The 23,448-nt window shown below is 45.0% G+C and overlaps 1 protein-coding gene across 7 annotated transcripts in view; it reads right to left on the bottom strand.

Annotated features, from left to right (window-relative positions):
• The window catches only part of ptprsa (protein tyrosine phosphatase receptor type Sa), a 422,798-nt gene that overhangs the window by 86,031 nt on the left and 313,319 nt on the right, over positions 1 to 23,448 (bottom strand). For 5 of the 7 annotated variants that reach the window (XM_082962769.1, XM_082962771.1, XM_082962772.1 and 2 more), the window contains 7 exons: positions 20,315 to 20,908; positions 19,192 to 19,286; positions 16,918 to 17,168; positions 15,103 to 15,190; positions 11,584 to 11,796; positions 6,202 to 6,368; positions 5,072 to 5,187 (listed from right to left, as the gene is read on the bottom strand). In XM_082962769.1, the coding sequence (XP_082818895.1) occupies positions 5,072 to 5,187; positions 6,202 to 6,368; positions 11,584 to 11,796; positions 15,103 to 15,190; positions 16,918 to 17,168; positions 19,192 to 19,286; positions 20,315 to 20,908 (1,524 nt within the window). The remainder of the gene's footprint in view (positions 1 to 5,071; positions 5,188 to 6,201; positions 6,369 to 11,583; positions 11,797 to 15,102; positions 15,191 to 16,917; positions 17,169 to 19,191; positions 19,287 to 20,314; positions 20,909 to 23,448) is intronic. The other 2 variants (XM_082962773.1, XM_082962774.1) reach the window with 1 other exon arrangement.

The raw sequence follows: 23,448 nt of genomic DNA, 5'->3' as shown, positions 1-23,448 counted from the left end.
GCAAGGGGAAAGTAGGCCACACACTTTCAGCAGTACACCCTGACCCTCCTCCCACCCACCGGCAAATTCCAATCAGTGTCGCGGTGGCAGCGAGAGTTGTTTGTTTGCCACGGGTGTCCATCACTCTTGCTCGATTGAAACTCCTGTATAAAGCCTCCTGGCCTCAGCAGTCATAACCAGGAGTGAGTCAGAAATTGATTTTGTTTCTCTTACATAAGGTAAGAAGGTTGGCATCATAAAAGACGGCGACAGAAAGAATGGAAGGAAGAAAGGAAGGGAAACGGCTATATTTCTTTTGTAAAATGAAAAGCCCCTTTGCCAGACGTCTGTGAGAGAGGCATTGCTAGAGGAAGTTGTGTAAAAGCATCTGCATATTTCGCCAACAGTTGTATAGTCTGGGCTGATGAGCTGGAGTTAATGGAAACACTTGTGACAGTTCACAGTCTGTCGAGAAGATCCATGACAGTAAAGGCTGTGTCGCAGCTACACCCTCTTAGGCTTGTGTCTGTCTTTCTACTCAGGCAGAAGGAGAGCCATCTGTGGAAGTCATCCTCACACCTTGTCTGTTTGGTCAATGTGAGGTCACTGAAGAATGGCACTGCAGCTGCCCATTACTCTGGACAGGAAAGGAGAGCGAATTCAGTTTCTGGGCCACAAAAACATTCTATTCAAGAACTCTGGGCCACTAAGACACAGTAGCCCAGTGCTGCAATGCAGTACACTGGAAGGGCACTTGTTGGTGAAAACCTGAGTACATTATCTCTTTTTTAGCATTGAATATTGTGGCTAACTGTAGCCCTCAAACAGCATAAGTAAGGAGAACAACAATTTCAGTAAAAATGTTCACTCTCGGAAGAAAACCTTGTATTTTCAACATCTTATTTTCAGGAAATGGAAAAACTGTCATATTTGACTAGCAGCTACTACACAAGACATAACACAAGATATAACACAATATATAACACAAGATATAACACATTATAAACTTGGTGGGTCGAGCCCTGAATGCTGATTGGCTGAAAGCCGTGGTATGTCAGATGTGTTGTCATATAGATCTTTATACTGCTCTACTTACATTGGTAACCAGTTTATAAGAGTAACAAGGCATCTCGGGGGTTTGTGGTATACTGCCAATATACCATGGCTAAGGGCTGTGCTTGGCACAACGCAACGCAGAGTATATTGGCCATATATCACACCCCCTCGGGCCTTATTGCTTATAACACAAGACATAACACATAACATAACACATGACATAACACAACACATCCCGTAAATCGTCTGGTCAGGCTTCTCTGATGTGAGAATCTGACTCAATAATTGAAAATGAAGAGACAAGAAGAGTGTCTGGGAGGGGGATGAGAGAGGGATGAAGAGGGGGTTAGGGAACCAACAGACGAGTTCAGAGAGAGAGGGTTGAAGAGGGGGTCAGGGAGCCAGCAGAGTTCAGAGAGAGGGGGATGAAGCAGACGAGGGGTGAAGGGGTGAAGACGTGTGTGTGTGAGTCTGCTTTTGTGGACTTGTGGGAAGAAAAGGTAGTTAAACACAAGGGAGGGTTTGGAGGGGGAAGACGACAGATATCCACTAAGTTGTGCTTCACTAGCCAGGCAAGTCTGGAGACGGACCTGGAGCACAAACCTTAAGATAATGATGAGAGAGCGCCAGCTCAGTCATCACGTGACCAGAGCCACACACACACACACACACACACACACACACACACACACACACACACACACACACACACACACACACACACACACACACACACACACACACACACACACACACACACACACACACACACACACACACACACACACACATACATACAAGTTTAGCCTAGTTTAGCATCTGAATTATAATCTAAAACAGATTTCATGCTAACCCAAGGCTGGGGTCAATGTGCAGGCATGGGCTTGAGGACATTATGCTCCATTGGGTTGTACTGGAGGGCCCCTCAAGTGTACTGGAGTATGATCATTTGACCAATGGCCACTATTAGCTAATGGGGATGTTTGCAAATGTTTGCCGCCCTGCTAAAATGTCAGTTAAAATGAACTTCTCAGAGTGAAGAGATAATGACATTTAATTCAATGAAATGATGGATGAAAGGATAAGAGGACACAATAACATGTAGAATGTGTGTGGCATAGAGAGAGAGAGACGCTGTAACAAGGTTTCTCTTTCTTATCAATGGAGCAGTGGAGGAGTCTGGGAGGAGAGAGGCGGAGGACGACAGAATGTACTGGAAGGAAAAGAGACAAATAACATGAAAAGGCCATCATGCTAATTTTCCCTGCCATTACCGGGTCCGTGCTGGGAGAATGAGCCCTACAATAGAGCGTGTGATAAAGGAGAAGGGTTCAGATAGTGGAAGTTGTGTGTGTCTGTCCACTGGGCAAAAACTGGTTGAATCAACATTGTTTCCACATAAATTCAACCCAAATAAAAATCTATGAAAAACTGACTGGATTTGCAAAAAGTCATCAACGTAAAGGTATTTCGTCTTTTTTCACTGTTAACCTAAATCCAATGACATGGTGACATTTTTCTGTTGATTTCATGTCAAATTTACGTTAGTTGACAACTCAATCAAATGTATATCAAAACTAGACATTGAACTGACGTCTGTGCCAAGTGGGGGTTTGGGTGTGTTGGAAGCCCAGTGAGATTTTGCTCTGTCTTCCAATGCAAAAAGTCGGTGGGGGTTCAAAGTATAGTCTGCCTGCACCAAACTACGGGATCACCAGGCAGCGCCGGAGATTAGGTCCTTTGAAATGTGAGCCTTTTGATGGACCGGAGATTGGCGACGGAAGATTGACGACTGATAGACAAGGAGAGAGGGAGGGAGAGAGGAAAACATTATACGGGAGTAAGGAGAAGAGAGAAGGATGGGGGGAGTGTGTGACAAAGACACTGGGCATAGATAGAGATGACTGAGAAATGACTGAGAGATGACTGAGAGATGACAGGGAAATGTCAGCCAAGGCTTTAGACCGAGAAGTGTTTGTAGTGATGCCTCTTGCACTGAGATGCAGTGTCTTAAACCGCTGTGCCACTCGGGAGATGATGAACAACGTAATATTTGAGGACAGTGATGTCAGGAGAAGGATGGTGGACTAAACGTACAGGACCGGGTTTTGAGAAAGATGTTCTAATACAGAAACCACGTCTGTACATTTTCCAGAGAAATAGGGTCTTATGGTTATTGTGAAGGGCTGGTATGTTTTTGGAAATGGAGAAACACAAATGAAGTAACAGCACTCTGAACTTGATTTTCATATCTGGTGTCATGAAACCGGATATGTCAAAAACACCACATTAAGCCTAAAATCTGTTAAACGTGTCTGTGTGTGTATGTGGGTGTGTTCCGTCATAGGTCCCCACAATGCTGTTAAACGTGTCTGTGTGTGTATGTGGGTGTGTTCCATCATAGGTCCCCACAATGCTGTTAAACGTGTCTGTGTGTGTATGAGGGTGGGTTCCGTCATAGGTCCCCACAATGCTGTTAAACGTGTCTGTGTGTGTATGTGGGTGTGTTCCATCATAGGTCCCCACAATGCTGTTAAACGTGTCTGTGTGTGTATGAGGGTGTGTTCCGTCATAGGTCCCCACAATGCTGTTAAACGTGTCTGTGTGTGTATGTGGGTGGGTTCCGTCATAGGTCCCCACAATGCTGTTAAACGTGTCTGTGTGTGTATGTGGGTGTGTTCCGTCATAGGTCCCCACAATGCTGTTAAACGTGTCTGTGTGTGTATGTGGGTGTGTTCCATCATAGGTCCCCACAATGCTGTTAAACGTGTCTGTGTGTGTATGTGGGTGGGTTCCATCATAGGTCCCCACAATGCTGTTAAACGTGTCTGTGTGTGTATGTGGGTGGGTTCCATCATAGGTCCCCACAATGCGGTTAAACGTGTCTGTGTGTGTATGTGGGTGGGTTCCATCATAGGTCCCATCAATGCTGTTAAACGTGTCTGTGTGTGTATGTGGGTGGGTTCCATCATAGGTCCCCACAATGCTGTTAAACGTGTCTCTGTGTGTATGTGGGTGTGTTCCATCATAGGTCCCCACAATGCTGTTAAACGTGTCTGTGTGTGTATGTGGGTGTGTTCCATCATAGGTCCCCACAATGCTGTTAAACGTGTCTGTGTGTGTATGTGGGTGGGTTCCATCATAGGTCCCCACAATGCTGTTAAACGTGTCTGTGTGTGTATGTGGGTGTGTTCCATCATAGGTCCCCACAATGCTGTTAAACGTGTCTGTGTGTGTATGTGGGTGTGTTCCATCATAGGTCCCCACAATGGTGTTAAACGTGTCTGTGTGTGTATGTGGGTGGGTTCCATCATAGGTCCCCACAATGCTGTTAAACGTGTCTGTGTGTGTATGTGGGTGGGTTCCATCATAGGTCCCCACAATGCTGTTAAACGTGTCTGTGTGTGTATGTGGGTGGGTTCCATCATAGGTCCCCACAATGCTGTTAAACGTGTCTGTGTGTGTATGAGGGTGGGTTCCATCATAGGTCCCCACAATGCTGTTAAACGTGTCTGTGTGTGTATGTGGGTGGGTTCCATCATAGGTCCCCACAATGCTGTTAAACGTGTCTGTGTGTGTATGAGGGTGGGTTCCATCATAGGTCCCCACAATGCTGTTAAACGTGTCTGTGTGTGTATGTGGGTGGGTTCCGTCATAGGTCCCCACAATGCTGTTAAACGTGTCTGTGTGTGTATGTGGGTGGGTTCCGTCATAGGTCCCCACAATGCTGTTAAACGTGTCTGTGTGTGTATGTGGGTGTGTTCCGTCATAGGTCCCCACAATGCTGTTAAACGTGTCTGTGTGTGTATGTGGGTGTGTTCCGTCATAGGTCCCCACAATGCTGTTAAACGTGTCTGTGTGTGTATGTGGGTGTGTTCCGTCATAGGTCCCCACAATGCTGTTAAACGTGTCTGTGTGTGTATGTGGTTGGGTTCCATCATAGGTCCCCACAATGCTGTTAAACGTGTCTGTGTGTGTATGTGGGTGGGTTCCATCATAGGTCCCCACAATGCTGTTAAACGTCTCCAGGCCGTACCTGTGGTCTGGAAGTTAATGCGTCTCATCTCCACTGGGTCTGTGGGGTGGTGGGGGGTGATCTCTGCGTTGTTCAGCAGACATTTTGTTCTGGGCTCTGACTCCTTTCGTTTGCGGCTTTGGAGGGGGGAGGAAAACAAAGACGTGCAACGTCAACACAAAAACAGCCACCCTTCACAGTCCACACACAAACAAGAAGTGCTCAGTACTGCTACCAACAACACAAAAACAGCCACCCTTCATAGTCCACGCACAAACAAGAAGCGCTCAGTACAGCTGCTACAACTTCGGCGGCAAAAGTAAAAAATAAACGAAACCGTCGAGAGGCATACAGTATCTAGCGAACCGTCTTTTCCCCTCCCATTGTTTCACCCCCGACTGATTACAAATACATTTTATGCTGAGAGAGGTTATTTTCTCGTCTAAAAATCACACACACCAATAAAGTACAGCTAAGCCTTACCTGTCAGGTTTGCTGCTTCCCAGAGAAAGAAATGGAGTTTCAAATCGATATATAAAGAGGGGAAAACACAACACAAGGAGAGAGAGAGAGGGAAAGCCGTAGAGAGAGAGAGGGGGGGAGAGAGAAATCAAAGCATTTAAAAATTCACAGGGGCTGCCGCCTTGCAGCGCTAGATAGATAGAGTTCATCAGCATTTGGAGGAGCTGGTCGGTCCGTGTGTGTATGAGTGTTTCTGTGAGTATGACTGTGTGTGAGTCTTGGTGAGCTTGGAGGGAAGGGGAGGGAAATGTCAAGGTGAACTGACTTCAGTCACCCAGCACATAGTTATTGTATACTACTGGGGCTCTCTTAGATAGACAGTCTGTTGCCTACAACACTGTTAAAACAGAAGCAGATACACTTTAACTGTTTGTTTGCTCCAGACCCAAAACACTTTAAATTTAAATACTTCAGATTTAACGTATTTTTTAAGTTAAAATAAGGTTTTAGATATCTCTCATTCAAGTAAAAAATATCATCGTTGATATTTCCCTGGTTTTCACTAACTCCTCCAAGTCTCCGATCCCCCCAGTCCCTCCTCTTCTTCCTCCTCCTCCTCCAACATACAGAACAGACTACACAATCCCCTTCAGCCTACATCCCCCAGAATCCCCTACGACGTAACTCACTTCTTGTAGAGGAGGATGGCGATGACGATGCAGATGATGAAGACTACGGCCAGGACGGGCCCCACCACCCAGATGAGGCCGTCCCCACCTGTCTCCATGGGCAGAGGATCAGCCTCTAGCTCTGGGGTCACCACTAAGTCCGTGTATGGGCTGGCCGCAAACATTTTCTACACAGAGAGAGAGAGAGATTGATATAGGGGTCACCTCTACGTAGACGACACCATTCTGTATACATCTGGCCCTTCTTTGGACACTGTGTTAACAAACCTCCAAATGAGCTTCAATGCCATACAACATTATTTCCGTGGCCTCCAACTGCTCTTAAAACTTCTTAGGGATAGCCCTTTTTTCTAAATTTTTGCCTAAATGACATTCCCAAATCTAACTGCCTGTAGCTCAGGCCCTGAAGCAAGGATATGCATATTCTTGGTACCATTTGAAAGGAAACACTTTGCAGTTTGTGGAAATGTGAATTGAATGTAGGAGAATATAATACAATAGTTCTGGTAGAAGAAAATACAAAGAAAAAACAAAAAGTTTTTTTTCTACCACCATCTTTGAAATGCAAAAGAAAGGTCCCTGTTTCAGCCATCCATAATTCCGATGGTGTCCACAAGATGGCAGCAGTGTATGTGCAAAGTTTCAGAAGGATAAGTTGAAGTATGAACAAACTACATGACATTTAGTGTGAAGTCACCAAGGTACATTTGGGCAAATCGTGAAAGAGACATTTGCATTCATTTTACATTTTTCTGCAAGAATATCGTCAAATCTGTATACTTGGATTTTGATTTAGCTTTTCCAGTATTAGTAGCCATATTATAAGTTCAACATTTGCAAATCAACCAGTTTTTATAACTTCATAACTGAATATTCTTATAAGTTTTGTCCAAAAGGAAAAGGCATGCTGTCGTACAAGGTTAGTAGCTACATTTTATGACATATACAAGGTTCCGGGTACTCCCGTAAAGCCCAGCTCATTGGCTATCTAGCTAGCTTTGTTCGACCCCGATTGGTGCTTATTTGACAAAGTTAGAGTCATTCAAGTGAAGACCGCCCGCGTCATCGGCGTGCCATGAAGGCGTCGCTCTCTGACCAAATATGGTGTCCTATAGGATATACTACACCCCTAATGATATAGTGAAGTCTGGTTACGTTCTAGGATCTCTGAGGAATACATACCAACGTGATTTGACTGGTTGAAACAACGTTTAGGGTTAGATTTTCACAGATTCCTTTCTTTGCAAATTGAACGCGTGGAAATACAAAATCGATCGTGCATGCTATATGGACCTTTTTAGGATATGAAAAAGGATTTTATCTAACAAAACGACACTTCATGTTATCTCTGGGTGTCTTTGGATGATAAATCAGAGCAAGATTTCAGAATATAAGTACACATTTCACCTTCAGAGGTGAATTTATCAAACCCATCGCGATGAAAATAGTGTTTTGTTGTTAAGAGCTCTCTTCAAACAATAGCATGGCATTTTTCGCAGTAAAAGCTACTGTAAATTGGACAGTGCAGTTATATTAACAAGAATTTAAGTTTTCAGCCGATATAAGACACTTATATGTACCGACATTTGTTGTTTCTCTAAAATCTGCAATGGTGACACAAGGCACTGAATGATTTACAACTGTCCCGTTGACGGGATGCCGATCCCTAATTAAATGCTAGTAAAACTAAATGCGTGCTATTCAACCGATCGCTGCCCGTACCTGCCCGCCCGACTAGCATCACTACTCCGGACGGTTCTGACTTAGAATATGTGGACAACTATAAATACCCAGGTGTCTGGCTAGACTGTAAACTCTCCTTCCAGACTCAAATTAAGCATCTCCAATCCAAAATTAAATCTAGAATCGGCTTCCTATTTCGTAACAAAGCCTCCTTCATGCTGCCAAACATACCCTCGTAAAACTGACTATCCTACCGACCCTTGACTTCGGCGATGTCATTTACAAAATAGCTTCCAATACTCTATTCAGCAAATTGGATGCAGTCTGTCACAGTGACATCCGTTTTGTCACCAAAGCCCCATATACTACCCACCACTGCGACCTGAATGCTCTCGTTGGCTGGTCCTTGCTACATATTCGTTGCCAAACCCACTGGCTCCAGGTCATCTCTAAGTCTTTGCTAGGTAAAGCTCCGCCTTATCTTAGCTCACTGGTCACCATAGCAACACCGACCCATAGCACGCGCTCCAGCATGTACAGTCGTGGCCAAAAGTTTGGAGAATGACACAAATATTAATTTTCACAAAGTCTGCTGCCTCAGTTTGTATGATGGCAATTTGCATATATTCCAGAATGTTATGAAGAGTGATCAGATGAATTGCAATTAATTGCAAAGTCCCTCTTTCCCATGCAAATGATCTGAATCCCCCAAAAAACATTTGCACTGCATTTCAGCCCTGCCACAAAAGGACCAGCTGACATCATGTCAGTGATTCTCTCGTTAACACAGGTGTGAGTGTTGATGAGGACAAGGCTGGAGATCACTCTGCCATGCTGATTGAGTTCGAATAACAGACTGGAAGCTTCAAAAGGAGGCTGGTGCTTGGAATCATTGTTCTTCCTCTGTCAACCATGGTTACCTACAAGGAAACATGTGCTGTCATTATTGCTTTGCACAAAAAGGGCTTCACAGGCAAGGATATTGCTGTCATTAAGATTGCACCTAAATCAACCATTTATCGGATCATCAAGAACTTCAAAGAGAGCGGTTCAATTGTTGTGAAGAAGGCTTCAGGGTGCCCAAGAAAGTCCAGCAAGCGCCAGGACCGTCTCCTAAAGTTGATTCAGCTGTGGGATCGGGGCACCACCAGTACAGAGCTTGCTCAGGAATGGCAGCAGGCAGGTGTGAGTGCATCTGCACGCACAGTGAGGCGAAGACTTTTGGAGGATGGCCTGGTGTCAAGAAGGGCAGCAAAGAAGCCACTTCTCTCCAGGAAAAACATCAGGGACAGACTGATATTCTGCAAAAGGTACAGGGATTGGACTGCTGAGGACTGGGGTAAAGTCATTTTCTCAGATTAATCCCCTTTCTGATTGTTTGGGGCATTCGGGAAAAAGCTACACAAGGTGAGCGCTACCATCAGTCCTGTGTCATGCCGACAGTAAAGCATCCTGAGACCATTCGTGTGTGGGGTTGCTTCTCAGCCAAGGGACTGGGCTCACTCACAATTTTGCCTAAGAACACAGCCATGAATAAAGAATGGTACCAACACATCCTCCGAGAGCAACTTCTCCCAACCATCCAGGAACAGTTTGGTGACGAACAATGCCTTTTCCAGCATGATGGAGCACCTTGCCATAAGACAAAAGTGATAACTAAGTGGCCCGGGGAACAAAACATCAATATTTTGGGTCCATGGCCAGAAAACTCCCCATACCTTAATCCCATTGAGAACTTGTGGTCAATCCTCAAGAGGCGGGTGGACAAACAAAAACCCACAAAATCTGACAAACTCCAAGCATTGATTATGCAAGAATGGGCTGCCATCAGTCAGGATGTGGCCCAGAAGTTAATTGACAGCATGCCAGGGTGGATTGCAGAGGTCTTGAAAAAGAATGGCAACACTGCAATTTGACTCTTTGCATCAACTTCATGTAATTCTCAATAAAAGCCTTTGACAAGTATGAAATGCTTGTAATTATACTTCAGTATTCCATAGTAACATCTGACAAAAATATCTAAAGACACTGAAGCAGCAAACTTTGTGAAAATTAATGTGTCATTCTCAAAACTTTTGGCCACGACTGTATATCTCACTGGTCATCCCCACAGCCAACACCCCCTTTGGCCGCCTTTCCTTCCAGTTCTCTGCTGCCAATGTCTGGAAAGAATTGCAAAAATCACTGAAGTCGGAGACTTATATCTCCCTCACTAACTTTAAGCGTCAGCTGTCAGAGCAGCTTACCGATCGCTACAGCTGTACACACACAGCCCATCTGTAAATAGCCCATCCAACCAACTACCTACCTCATCCCATATTTGTTTTTGTTTTTCTGCTCTTTTGCACACCAGTATTTCTACTTGCACATCCTCATCTGCACATATATCACTCCATTGTTAATTGCTAAATTGTAATTACTTTTCCACTACGCCATTTGCACACACTGTATACAGATTTTTCTATTGTGTTATTGACTGTACGTTTGTTTATCCCATGTGTAACTCTGTGTTGTTGTATGTGTCACACTGCTTTGCTTTATCTTGGCCAGGTCGCAGTTGTAAATGAGAACTTGTTCTCAATTGGCCTACCTGGTTAATTAAAGTTGAAATAAAATAAATGAAATAAAAACACAATAGAACTGAGTGGTACTTATGCATGTAATGTAGCTGCAAACAAATAGAGAGATATCAAATGTAGATAAGAGCTCAATGCAATTCAATTTAGAAGTAGTATACCTATGCATAACATATGAACATACCTTTCATGAATTCACTCACACATCTGGTATGATGACCAGAGTTATCGCCTTACTGTAAAGTATATGGATTGGGTGTGTGTCTGAATGTGGTCAGAGTGTGTCTGAATGTGGTCAGAGTGTGTCTGAATGTGCTCAGGGCTCAGGGTGTGTCTGAATGTGCTCAGGTTGTGTCTGAATGTGCTCAGGTTGTGTCTGAATGTGCTCAGAGTGTGTCTGAATGTGCTCAGGGTGTGTCTGAATGTGCTCAGGGTGTGTCTGAATGTGCTCAGTGCTCAGGGTGTGTCTGAATGTGCTCAGGAATCAGGGTGTGTCTGAATGTGCTCAGAGAGTGTCTGAATGTGCTCAGGGTGTGTCTGAATGTGCTCAGTGCTCAGGGTGTGTCTGAATGTGCTCAGGGTGTGTCTGAATGTGCTCAGAGTGTGTCTGAATGTGCTCAGAGTGTGTCTGAATGTGCTCAGAGTGTGTCTGAATGTGCTCAGGGCTCAGGGTGTGTCTGAATGTGCTCAGGGTGTGTCTGAATGTGCTCAGAGTGTGTCTGAATGTGCTCAGGGTGTGTCTGAATGTGCTCAGGGTGTGTCTGAATGTGCTCAGGGTGTGTCTGAATGTGCTCAGAGTGTGTCTGAATGTGCTCAGAGTGTGTCTGAATGTGCTCAGAGTGTGTCTGAATGTGCTCAGTGCTCAGGGTGTGTCTGAATGTGCTCAGGGTGTGTCTGAATGTACTCAGAGTGTGTCTGAATGTGCTCAGTGCTCAGGGTGTGTCTGCATGTGCTCAGAGTGTGTCTGAATGTGCTCAGGGTGTGTCTGAATGTGCTCAGGGTGTGTCTGAATGTGGTCAGGGTGTGTCTGAATGTGCTTAGGGTGTGTCTGAATGTGCTCAGAGTGTGTCTGAATGTGCTAAGGTTGTGTCTGAATGTGCATGTGCACGTCACCGGTACTCACCCCGGCGGTGGTGTTGAGCTCAGCCAGTAGGAAGAAGACGTATTCCTGCCCGGGCTCCAGAGGTTTGCTCTCACAGCTGCTGTGGCGGTGCTCTGTGCCCAGGGTGAACGAGGTGGGGAGCTGCTTGAAGCAGGCTGTGATGTATGGCTTCTTGCCATCCGCCTGGCTCAGCTGACGCCTGGTGCGACGCTTCGGGGTGATGTCCCTCAGCAGCTGAAGGAGACAGGGAGAGAGGGGTGAGGTGAAGGAGGGACGTAGAGAGAGAGAGGGGGGAGAGGTGAAGTAGGGATGGAGAGACAGAGGGGTGAGGTGAAGGAGGGATGGAGAGAGAGAGGGGTGAGGTGAAGGAGGGATGGAGAGAGAGAGGGGTGAGGTGAAGGAGGGATGGAGAGAGAGGGGTGAGGTGAAGGAGGGATGGAGAGAGAGAGGGGTGAGGTGAAGGAGGGATGGAGAGAGAGAGGGGTGAGGTGAAGGAGGGATGGAGAGAGAGGGGTGAGGTGAAGGAGGGATGGAGAGAGAGGTTGAGGTGAAGGAGGGATGGAGAGAGACGGTGAGGTGAAGGAGGGATGGAGAGAGAGGGTGAGGTGAAGGAGGGATGGAGAGAGAGAGAGAGGTGAGGTGAAGGAGGGATGGATGGAGAAAGAGATGGGTGAGGTGAAGGAGGGATGAATGGAGAGAGAGAGGGTTAGAGGTGTGAGAGGATCTGAGTTCTTAGCATAGCTTTATCTTGGTTTGTTGGTCTGACTGTCTGAATGTATGTCTGTCTAAATGTCTGTCTGTCAGTCTGAATGTCTAAATGTCTGTCTGCCTAAATGTCTGTCTGAGTGTCTGTCTGTCTGAGTGTCTGTCAGTCTGAGTGTCTGTCAGTCTGAGTGTCTAAATGTCTGTCAGTCTGAATGTCTAAATGTCTGTCTGAATGTCTAAATGTCTGTCTGCCTAAATGTCTGTCTGAGTGTCTGTCTGTCTGAGTGTCTGTCAGTCTGAGTGTCTGTCAGTCTGAATGTCTGTCTGAATGTCTGTCTGAGTGTCTGTCAGTCTGAGTGTCTAAATGTCTGTCTGAATGTCTGTCTGAGTGTCTGTCTGAGTGTCTGTCAGTCTGAATGTCTAAATGTCTGTCTGAGTGTCTGCTGTCTGAGTGTCTGTCAGTCTGAGTGTCTGTCTGTCTGAGTGTCTGTCTGAGTGTCTGTCAGTCTGAGTGTCTGTCTGTCTGAGTGTCTGTCAGTCTGAATGTCTGTCTGAATGTCTGTCTGAGTGTCTGTCTGAGTGTCTGTCAGTCTGAGTGTCTAAATGTCTGTCTGAATGTCTGTCTGTCTGAGTGTCTGTCAGTCTGAGTGTCTGTCTGTCTGAGTGTCTGTCTGAGTGTCTGTCTGAGTGTCTGTCAGTCTGAGTGTCTGTCTGTCTGAGTGTCTGTCTGTCTGAGTGTCTGTCTGAGTGTCTGTCAGTCTGAATGTCTAAATGTCTGTCTGAGTGTCTGTCTGAGTGTCTGTCTGATTGTCTGTCAGTCTGAATGTCTAAATGTCTGTCTGTCTGTCTGTCTATCTGTCAGTCTGAGTGTCTGTCAGTCTGTCTGTCTGTCTGTCTGTCTGTCTGTCTGTCTGTCTGTCTGTCTGTCTGTCTGTCTGTCTGTCTGTCTGAATGTCTAAATGTCTGTCTGTCAGTCTAAATGTCTGTCAGAGTGTCTGTCTAAATGTCTGTCAGTCTGAATGTCTAAATGTCTGTCTGTCTGAGTGTCTGTCTAAATGTCTGTCTGTCTAAATGTCTGTCAGTCTGAATGTCTGTCAGTCTGAGTGTCTGCTGTCTGAGTGTCTGTCAGTCTGAGTGTCTGTCTGTCTGAGTGTCTGTCTGAGTGTCTGTCAGTCTGAGTGTCTGTCTGTCTGAGTGTCTGTCTGAGTGTCTGTCAGTCTGAGTGTCTGTCTGTCTGAGTGTCTGTCAGTCTGAATGTCTGTCTGAATGTCTGTCTGAGTGTCTGTCTGAGTGTCTGTCAGTCTGAGTGTCTAAATGTCTGTCTGAATGTCTGTCTGTCTGAGTGTCTGTCAGTCTGAGTGTCTGTCTGTCTGAGTGTCTGTCTGAGTGTCTGTCTGAGTGTCTGTCAGTCTGAGTGTCTGTCTGTCTGAGTGTCTGTCTGAGTGTCTGTCAGTCTGAATGTCTAAATGTCTGTCTGAGTGTCTGTCTGAGTGTCTGTCTGATTGTCTGTCAGTCTGAATGTCTAAATGTCTGTCTGTCTGTCTGTCTGTCTGTCTATCTGTCAGTCTGAGTGTCTGTCAGTCTGTCTGTCTGTCTGTCTGTCTGTCTGTCTGTCTGAATGTCTAAATGTCTGTCTGTCAGTCTAAATGTCTGTCAGAGTGTCTGTCTAAATGTCTGTCAGTCTGAATGTCTAAATGTCTGTCTGTCTGAGTGTCTGTCTAAATGTCTGTCTGTCTAAATGTCTGTCAGTCTGAATGTCTGTCAGTCTGAATGTCTGTCTGTCTGAGTGTCTGTCTAAATGTCTGTCTGTCTGAGTGTCTGTCTAAATGTCTGTCAGTCTGAATGTCTGTCAGTCTGAATGTCTGTCAGTCTGAATGTCTGTCTGTCTGAGTGTCTGTCTAAATGTCTGTCTGTCGGAATGTCTGTCTGAATGTCTGTCTGAATGTCTGTTTGTTTGTCTGAGTGTCTATCTGTCTGTCTGAGTGTCTGTCGGTCTATCTGTCTGAGTGTCTGTCTATCCGTCTGAGTGTCTGTCTTTCTGTCTGAGTGTCTGTCTTTCTGTCTGAGTGTCTGTCTATCCATCTCTCTAGATATGTGTTCATCTCTATTTGACCAAGTTGACAGAGAATCTTGAGGCATGTTCTCTAACAATGTTGATGTCCCGCCCATCCGCCTGTCTGTATCTATCCTTCCACCTATCTGTCTACCCATCAATTTATCATTCCTATCGGGCCATCCATCAATCTGATCAGTCAGTGTGTGAAGACGAAGAACGTTCAACCACCCAACGAATCTATGGAGATAGTTTATGTAAAAATCTAAATGTCAGCCGAAAACTTCCTCGATGGGGTTTTGCAGGTCGATTCCCTCCATACACTTCGTCAATAGGCTGCGTGTTGGCACCAGACCCTGGCAGACCAGGTTTCTCCATTCATTTACAACAGAATATGAAGAACTTTGCTGAAGAGGTGGAATATGGGTAATCTCAAATATAATAGCTCGCCTCTGATCACAGCTCAAGGTCACACCTAGCAACCGAGGCAGGAAGGAAGGGAGGGATGGAGGGAACACGCTTAAGGAAAACTACGGGATCCCTTCCGACGTTGCTATGAACATCTCCGTGGCATAAGGAACACTTGGACAGACATACCTGTGGGCGAGCAATGTGTTGTTTTGCGGTCTTTGTATCTGTAGCTAACAATTCACTTAATGCTAATAACTTTGTGTTCAGATGCATTGTAGCACGAGGCAGCTTGATGTACAAGTACAGCCCCTGTACTGGATGATAATCTATCGCAGGCCACAATTAAATGGGAGTCATTTCTTGGTTCTTACCTCTTCCAAGTCCATTTCGTCTGGGTTCTTGAGATGTCGTGCAGTCCCCAAACCCTTCTTTAGTGGTACAGCCACCACATAGAAGTCCCTGCAACACACACAGACATCACTACCATCAACATCCTCAGAGAACCATAACATTAACTTACAGTACAGGGACTAATGGGCTAGCTTGGGTTTAGCCTGAACGTGTGTGTGTGTGTGTGTGTGTGTGTGTGTGTGTGTGTGTGTGTGTGTGTGTGTGTGTGAGTGAGTGAGTGAGTGAGTGAGTGAGTGAGTGAGTGAGTGAGTGAGTGAGTGAGTGAGTGAGTGAGTGAGTGAGTGAGTGAGTGAGTGAGTGATATGGTAAGTGGCAGTAAAAAGACTGTGAGAGAGAACATGAATAATGAAACACCAGAGTGAGAGCAGAAAATAGAGAGAAGGACAGAAGGTTGGCAAGAGAGAGGTCAAGAAAGTAAGGCGTAATGTGTGCTATGTGGAAGAATGTGGGAGTTTAAGAGAGAGACAGAGAGACAACTACAGTGAGAGAGAGAGAGAGAGAGAGAGCTGCAGTAAGAGAGAGAGAGAGAGAGAGAGAGAGAGAGGGAGAGAGAGAGAGAGAGAGAGAGAGAGAGAGAGAGAGAGAGAGAGAGAGAGAGAGAGAGAGTTGTGGAAATTCAGTACTGAGAGAGACATGGTCTTGGTAATTTCTTCAAACAATCATCTTTATTTAACATCGATTAATTATTGCAATAATGAGACCGTCAGCCCACCAGTCTTGACTGACTGTTAGGCTGAGAGTCTAGCCTTTACAAACGATGCACAATTTTTATATAGCTGATACCAAGATTGCTTATCTACACGGGATGGTATTTTACTTCGTTTCCCAGATGCCAGGAAGATGAGACAGTGAGGCATTGTTCTTAACTCTTCCAGGCTCTCTCTATCTGGAGTCACACACACCACATCTGGTCTATAGAATGCTGGCTTTTAGGTTTTTATCACCAACACAAGTCAATTGTCAGCTTCAAGCTATCTCTAGTAAAACCCATGTCCTCAACACCCAGACTAGCTGCAGGGTGCTAGAGTGGAGACCATCAAACACAGCATTAGCAGGACAGAAATATCTTACTGTTCATTAAGTAAATAATTGTTACATAGTCAACAAATATGGTGAATACAGAATTTTTCCCTCACAAGAGAGAGACAGCTACAGTGAGAGAGAGAGAGACAGCTACAGTAAGAGGGAGAGAGACAGCTACAGTAAGAGACAGAGAGAGAGACAGAGAGAGAGAGACAGAGAGAGAGAAAGAGAGAGCGAGAGACAGATACTGTAAGAGAGAGAGAGAGTGAGACAGCTACAGTAAGAGGGAGCGAGAGAGACAGCTACAGTAAGAGAGAGAGAGAGAGACAGAGAGAGAGAGACAGAGAGAGAGAAAGAGAGACAGATACTGTAAGAGAGAGAGAGAGACAGCTACAGTAAGAGAGAGAGAGAGACAGCTACAGTAAGAGACAGAGAGAGAGACAGAGAGAGAGACAGAGAGAGAGAGACAGATACTGTAAGAGAGAGAGAGAGTGAGACAGCTACAGTAAGAGGGAGAGAGAGAGACAGCTACAGTAAGAGAGAGAGAGAGAGACAGCTACAGTAAGAGAGAGAGAGAGACAGCTACAGTAAGAGGGAGAGAGAGAAAGAGAGAGAGAGAGAGAGAGAGAGAGAGAGAGAGAGACGAGAGAGAGAGAGAGAGAGAGAGAGAGAGAGAGAGAGAGAGAGAGAGAGAACAGAAGGAAATAAACTTCAGATAAACTGGCAGAAACCCATGTTTCCATTTCTCTCACTTGATGTCCTTGGTCTCCACCGGGGCGAAACCCATGGTCAGAATGTTGTCTGGCTCCGAGTAGAGATCCAGCTTGGGCTTCTTGACCAGGATGGGCGGTGTGGTCCTAGCGACCACACGGTGGCGAGGTCCACCCTCTGTGTTCTCCTGACACGTGACCCGGAACTCATAGGTGGTGTTGGGCCGCAGGCTGGTGACTAGCGCCTTGGTCAGCCGGGCGTCGACGTCCATCTTCTGACGGTTGTACTCGATCTGGACCGGGGGATGGATGGAAAGATTCACAAACAAATGGAGACACACAAAAAATACCAAAATAGGAAAGTTATCCATCTGTCTCTATAGTAGTGGAGTAGTATAGTAGTCTCTGTCTGTCTATATAGTAGTGGAGTAGTATAGTAGTCTCTGTCTGTCTATATAGTAGTGGAGTAGTATAGTAGTCTCTGTCTGTCTCTATAGTAGTGGAGTAGTATAGTAGTCTCTGTCTGTCTCTATAGTAGTGGAGTAGTATACTAGTCTCTGTCTGTCTCTATAGTAGTGGAGTAGTATAGTAGTCTCTGTCTGTCTCTATAGTAGTGGAGTAGTATACTAGTCTGTCTCTATAGTAGTGGAGTAGTATAGTAGTCTGTCTCTATAGTAGTGGAGTAGTATACTAGTCTGTCTCTATAGTAGTGGAGTAGTATAGTAGTCTGTCTATATAGTAGTGGAGTAGTATAGTAGTCTCTGTCTGTCTCTATAGTAGTGGAGTAGTATAGTAGTCTCTGTCTGTCTCTATAGTAGTGGAGTAGTATAGTAGTCTGTCTCTATAGTAGTGGAGTAGTATAGTAGTCTGTCTCTATAGTAGTGGAGTAGTATAGTAGTCTCTGTCTGTCTATATAGTAGTGGAGTAGTATAGTAGTCTCTGTCTGTCTATATAGTAGTGGAGTAGTATACTAGTCTCTGTCTGTCTCTATAGTAGTGGAGTAGTATAGTAGTCTCTGTCTGTCTATATAGTAGTGGAGTAGTATACTAGTCTCTGTCTGTCTCTATAGTAGTGGAGTAGTATAGTAGTCTCTGTCTGTCTATATAGTAGTGGAGTAGTATAGTAGTCTGTCTCTATAGTAGTGGAGTAGTATAGTAGTCTGTCTCTATAGTAGTGGATTAGTATACTAGTCTCTGTCTGTTTCTATAGTAGTGGAGTAGTATAGTAGTCTCTGTCTGTCTCTATAGTAGTGGAGTAGTATAGTAGTCTCTGTCTGTCTCTATAGTAGTGGAGTAGTATAGTAGTCTCTGTCTGTCTCTATAGTAGTGGAGTAGTATACTAGTCTCTGTCTGTCTCTATAGTAGTGGAGTAGTATAGTAGTCTCTGTCTGTCTATATAGTAGTGGAGTAGTATAGTAGTCTGTCTCTATAGTAGTGGAGTAGTATAGTAGTCTGTCTCTATAGTAGTGGAGTAGTATAGTAGTCTCTGTCTGTCTCTATAGTAGTGGAGTAGTATAGTAGTCTGTCTCTATAGTAGTGGAGTAGTATAGTAGTCTGTCTCTATAGTAGTGGAGTAGTATAGTAGTCTCTGTCTGTCTCTATAGTAGTGGAGTAGTATAGTAGTCTCTGTCTGTCTGTCTCAGCGCTGGGTAGAATTGCTGGTTTAAAGCATGTAAAATGTAAAATGAGTCTGTAGGAGATATTCTTTGGAAATAGTGTGTTCAAAGATGACATGTATGTCTGGGTTTCTGTAGACTTTTCCCTTCAAAGCATAATTCTGTGTCCACAGACGCAGAGAGGCGATAGTCCGGCACCCCATTGTGACATAGCTACACGGCTCTGAGATCACCATCTGTGGGGGGCGTACAGCCCACAATTCCCAAATAGCAGCGGCTTCGCATTCACATCTTGTATTCATTTGAATGGGGTGACGGTTGGAGAACTTGCTTGAGCCGCACTGAGAATTTGAAAAGTATAAAAGCCAACGGTCCAACATTGCATACATGTTTTTGGACTCTGAAAAGGATGAATAAACTCTTGAATTTGTTATCTGCGAGACTGCATCGTTTGAACTTTTAATCAACTCACAATTGCATTCAGTAGCATAATAATAAAAAAATGTATTCATAGAGCAGGAACCCTCTACATGTCTGTCTGTCTGTCTGTCTGTCTGTCTGTCTGTCTGTCTGTCTGTCTGTCTGTCTGTCTGTCTGTCTGTCTGTCTGTCTGTCTGTCTGTCTGTCTGTCTGTCTGTCTGTCTGTCTGTCTGTCTGTCTGTCTGTCTGTCTGTCTGTCTGTCTGTCTGTCTGTCTCTTACCGTGCACCGAAATGGGAACCGCCTCTCAACAAACTTCCATGTTAGCAACACCGTTGTCTTGGTTACCCACTTCACCGTGAAGTTCTTTGGGACGTCTGTTGTGAGAGAGAACAGAAAGAAGAAGAAAAAGGAACAAAACAAAACCAGAGAGGATGTGTTTAGTTTGGAGAGCTGGGGAAGTGAGAAGGGAGAGAGAGATTAGAAATAAAAGAGTAGGTCGTTTTTGTTGTTTTCCTTCCTCTGGATTGGAGCATTGAGCGGGCCGTGAGCTGTGCTGTGATAGGCTGTGAAGGGGGCAACGCTATTGGTTAGACACATAGCATGGGAGACCCATGGTGCACAGACGGACCCATGGGGCACGGACATGCCCGCTGGCTGGCCATCAGGGCAGTGCCAACCCATCTCTGCCCACCACATCTTTCTACAAGACAATACCCCATCCCAGTGAAAATCAGGAGTCGTTGACCCTCGTGGTTGTGGCGGTCTCTCCTTGGCGCTCTGAGCCTGGGTTGGCACTGCCCACGACATGCTGCCCGGCGGGCACAAAGACAAACCCAAACACAGCATGCCCACAGTCATTAGCAGTGCATCAGGGGGATGCCATGCTGCACGCCCATCCCATCATGTGACAAGGGAAGGGAACAGAGTGGGGGAGGGACTCAAAACAAACTGAAAAACAAAGAAAATAAACAACCAAAATCTTGCTAACCTAAATGGACTAAAAACAAAGTCTCTGAGTGACTTAAACACAGAGGTCCTGCTTCTTTTTTGTTGTTGTGCAAACTAGGGGGTGGGTGAGTGTCAGGTTGCATTAGCTGTGTGAGTGTGCCTGGCTGCAAAGGGCAGCAAGGAGTCTGACAAGCTGTCTGACCGACTTGCACTTACCTTGAACGCAGCAGCTCCTCCCCTTTTTCAAACTGACTGACTGTAACTTACTGACTGGTTTTACCTTTGGGTTAGTGAAGTGAGTGTTCCCCGCAAACATTTTTAGGTTCTAGGATTTTTGTCGTGGAGAAGAAGTGAAGGTGATTGGAGGGGGAGTTGTTTTCATTTTTGTGTTTTCGCTTGTTGTTATTTTTGTTTGTTTTTCCCCCGGGTCGGGAGAGAAACAGGCAAGCCCTACCTGTCTCAAACGCCACTGTCCGATACTGGATCGGCGGGCTGTAGGGCCCTGGACCTACACTCGTGTGCGCGCGTATTTTCACGTCGTACGCCGAGTTGGGTTTGAGGCTGTTGAGCACGTAGGTGGACTGGCTTGCGGGCAGGCTGAGCTCCCGGGGCGCGTCCCCCAAGCCCGTCTCCTGGTATGCTAGCGTGTACTCTGTGATGTCCCCGTTGCGCTCTGCCAGCATCGGGGGCGACCATGACAATTCCACCGAGCAGCAGGTCACGTTGGAGGTTTCTCTGATTTGGGGGTACCCCTGGGGTGTGTGTTCGGGCACCTGCAGTTCGGCTGTCGCCTCCTCACCGAAGCCCCCCCGACTCTTGGCCTGGACTTTGAAGAGGTAGGTGGCACCGCGGTGGACACTAGCCACCGTGTACTGCCTCTCCTGGGGGGTGAACTCCAGAGTAGCCAGGGGGGACACGTCCTTACGGCCAAACTGAAGCCGGTAACCCTGCAGCCCCATGCCAGGGATCATAACATCAGGTGCGTCCCAGCACACCACGGCCGACGTCTCTGAATCCTGAGCCACCGACAGAGAGGGTGGCCCAGGCACTGTGGAGAAGGCAAACAAACAAAACTTTTATTCATCTATATTTTTCTCTAAAAGGTTAAACAAGGTGTGTTTTTGAAGAGAGATTGCGGTTTGTGGTTTGTACATCTAGGTATGTCAATAAGTAATAATAGACTGTGCTGGAACTGTACAGTGCTCTCTCCCTTTCCCATTGTAGAAAATATGAAGGCTGCTCGTATGCGTTGTTTTGTATAGGGAACAAAATATTTTCTTCACTATAGAGAGCCTTTTACTGGGGTGAACATTTGTTTTTAACAGACCTGGGCGAAAGGTTAGGCAACGACAGAGTCAGTATAAACTGAGACTACTAAAAACAATATTTTCAGTGACTGGGTTACACCTTCAACGGCATAATGTTGGACAAGCAGACCTACTATATCTTTCTATTTTGACTCAAGTCAATTCAGATAATTCAATTCCAGGTTCAAAGGTCCTGTCAGAAAACATAATGACCTATTTCTCCTATTGATGAATTGATATTCAATTCATTTCGGCATTGACTGAGTAGTGAGTACAAATGGGAATTGACAGCAACACTACAGTGTCAGTAACACTACGGTGAGTGTGTGAATTTCTGCAGACACAAATATGTGTGCACTCTAGTACAGACACGCTTAGACACTTCGTAGCACACACCTACCCCACTAGCCCACTACTAAACAACACCACTATTACAACAATACACTACTATACTACCTCACCACTACCCCACTATACTACCTCACTATTCCACTATTATACACTGCTCAAAAAAATAAAGGGAACACTTAAACAACACAATGTAACTCCAATTCAATCACACTTGGAGACCATCCGCCACCTCATCAGGAGCATGCCCAGGCGTTGTAGGGAGGTCATACAGGCACGTGGAGGCCACACACACTACCGAGCCTCATTTTGACTTGTTTTAAGGACATTACATCAAAGTTGGATCAGCCTGTAGTGTGGTTTTCCACTTTAATTTTGAGTGTGACTCCAAATCCAGACCTCCATGGGTTGATAAATTGGATTTCCATTGATTATTTTTGTGTGATTTCGTTGTCAGCACATTCAACTATGTAAAGAAAAAAGTATTTAATAAGATTATTTCATTCATTCAGATCTAGGATGTGTTATTTTAGTGTTTCCTTAATTTTTTTGAGCAGTGTACTACTCCACCACTACACTGCTATACTATTCCATTACACCACTATTATACTACTACATCACTATACTACTCCACTGCTACATCACTATACTACTGCACTACTCCACTGCTACATCACTATACTACTGCACTACTCCACTGCCACATCACTATACTACCACATTACTCCACCACTATACTACCTCACTAATCCACCATTATACTAGCTCACTAGTCCAATACTCTAAACCCATTCTACTCCACTACCTTACTACTCCACTACTCCACCATTATTCTACTTCAATACTCCACTAATCCTCTACTATACTACTCCAATAACACACTATTATACTACTCCACTACTTTACTATTCCACGACTATACAACCCCACTAATCCACTACTCCATTACCCCACTAGAATACTACCCCACTACTATACTACTCCACTGATTCCAACACTCCACTAATATACGACCCCAATACCCCACTACTCCACTACTATACCACCTCACTACTATACTACCCCACTAATCCACTACTATATTACTCCACTACTATACTACCCCACTAATCCACTACTATACTACTCCACTACCCCACTAATCCACGACTATACTACCCCACTAATCCACTACTATACTACTCCACGACTATACTACCCCACTAATCCACTACTATACTACTCCACAACTATACTACCCCACTAAAATACTACCCACTAATCCACTACTATACTAATCCAATACCCCAATAGTCCACAAATATACTACTCCACTACTATACTACCCCACTAATCCACTACTATACTAATCCAATAATCCACTACTATACTACTCCACTACTATACAACCCTACTAATTCACTACCCCACCACTCCACTACCCCACTACTAAACTACTATACGATCCCAGTAATACACTACACCACCACTATAATACCACACTACCATACTAATCCACTACTATACTACCCCACTACTATACTAATCCACTACTATACTAATCCACTACTACACTACTATACTACTCCACTAGTATACTACTCCACCACTATACCACTTCACGAGTATAATACTCCACTTGTATAATAATCCACAAGTATACTACTCCACTACTATACTACTACACTACTATACTACTCCACTACTATACCACTCCACTAGTATAATACTCCACTACGATACTACTTTACTACAATACTACTACACTAGTATAATGCTCCTATAATATACTACCGCAATAATACACTGCCCAACTACTATACTGATCCACTACTATACTATCCCACTCATCCACTACCCCACTACTATACCAATCCATTCCTTCACTACTAACTTACCCCACTACTATCCTACCCCACTACAAAAATACTCCACTACTCTACTACCCCTCTAA

The sequence above is a fragment of the Salmo salar genome, chromosome 16, assembly GCF_965601325.2.
Source record: "Salmo salar chromosome 16, fSalSal1, whole genome shotgun sequence".
Classification (NCBI taxonomy): domain Eukaryota; kingdom Metazoa; phylum Chordata; class Actinopteri; order Salmoniformes; family Salmonidae; genus Salmo; species Salmo salar.
The sequence above is the reverse complement of the archived record's forward strand: the minus strand, read 5'-3'. Positions and strand labels throughout refer to the sequence as shown.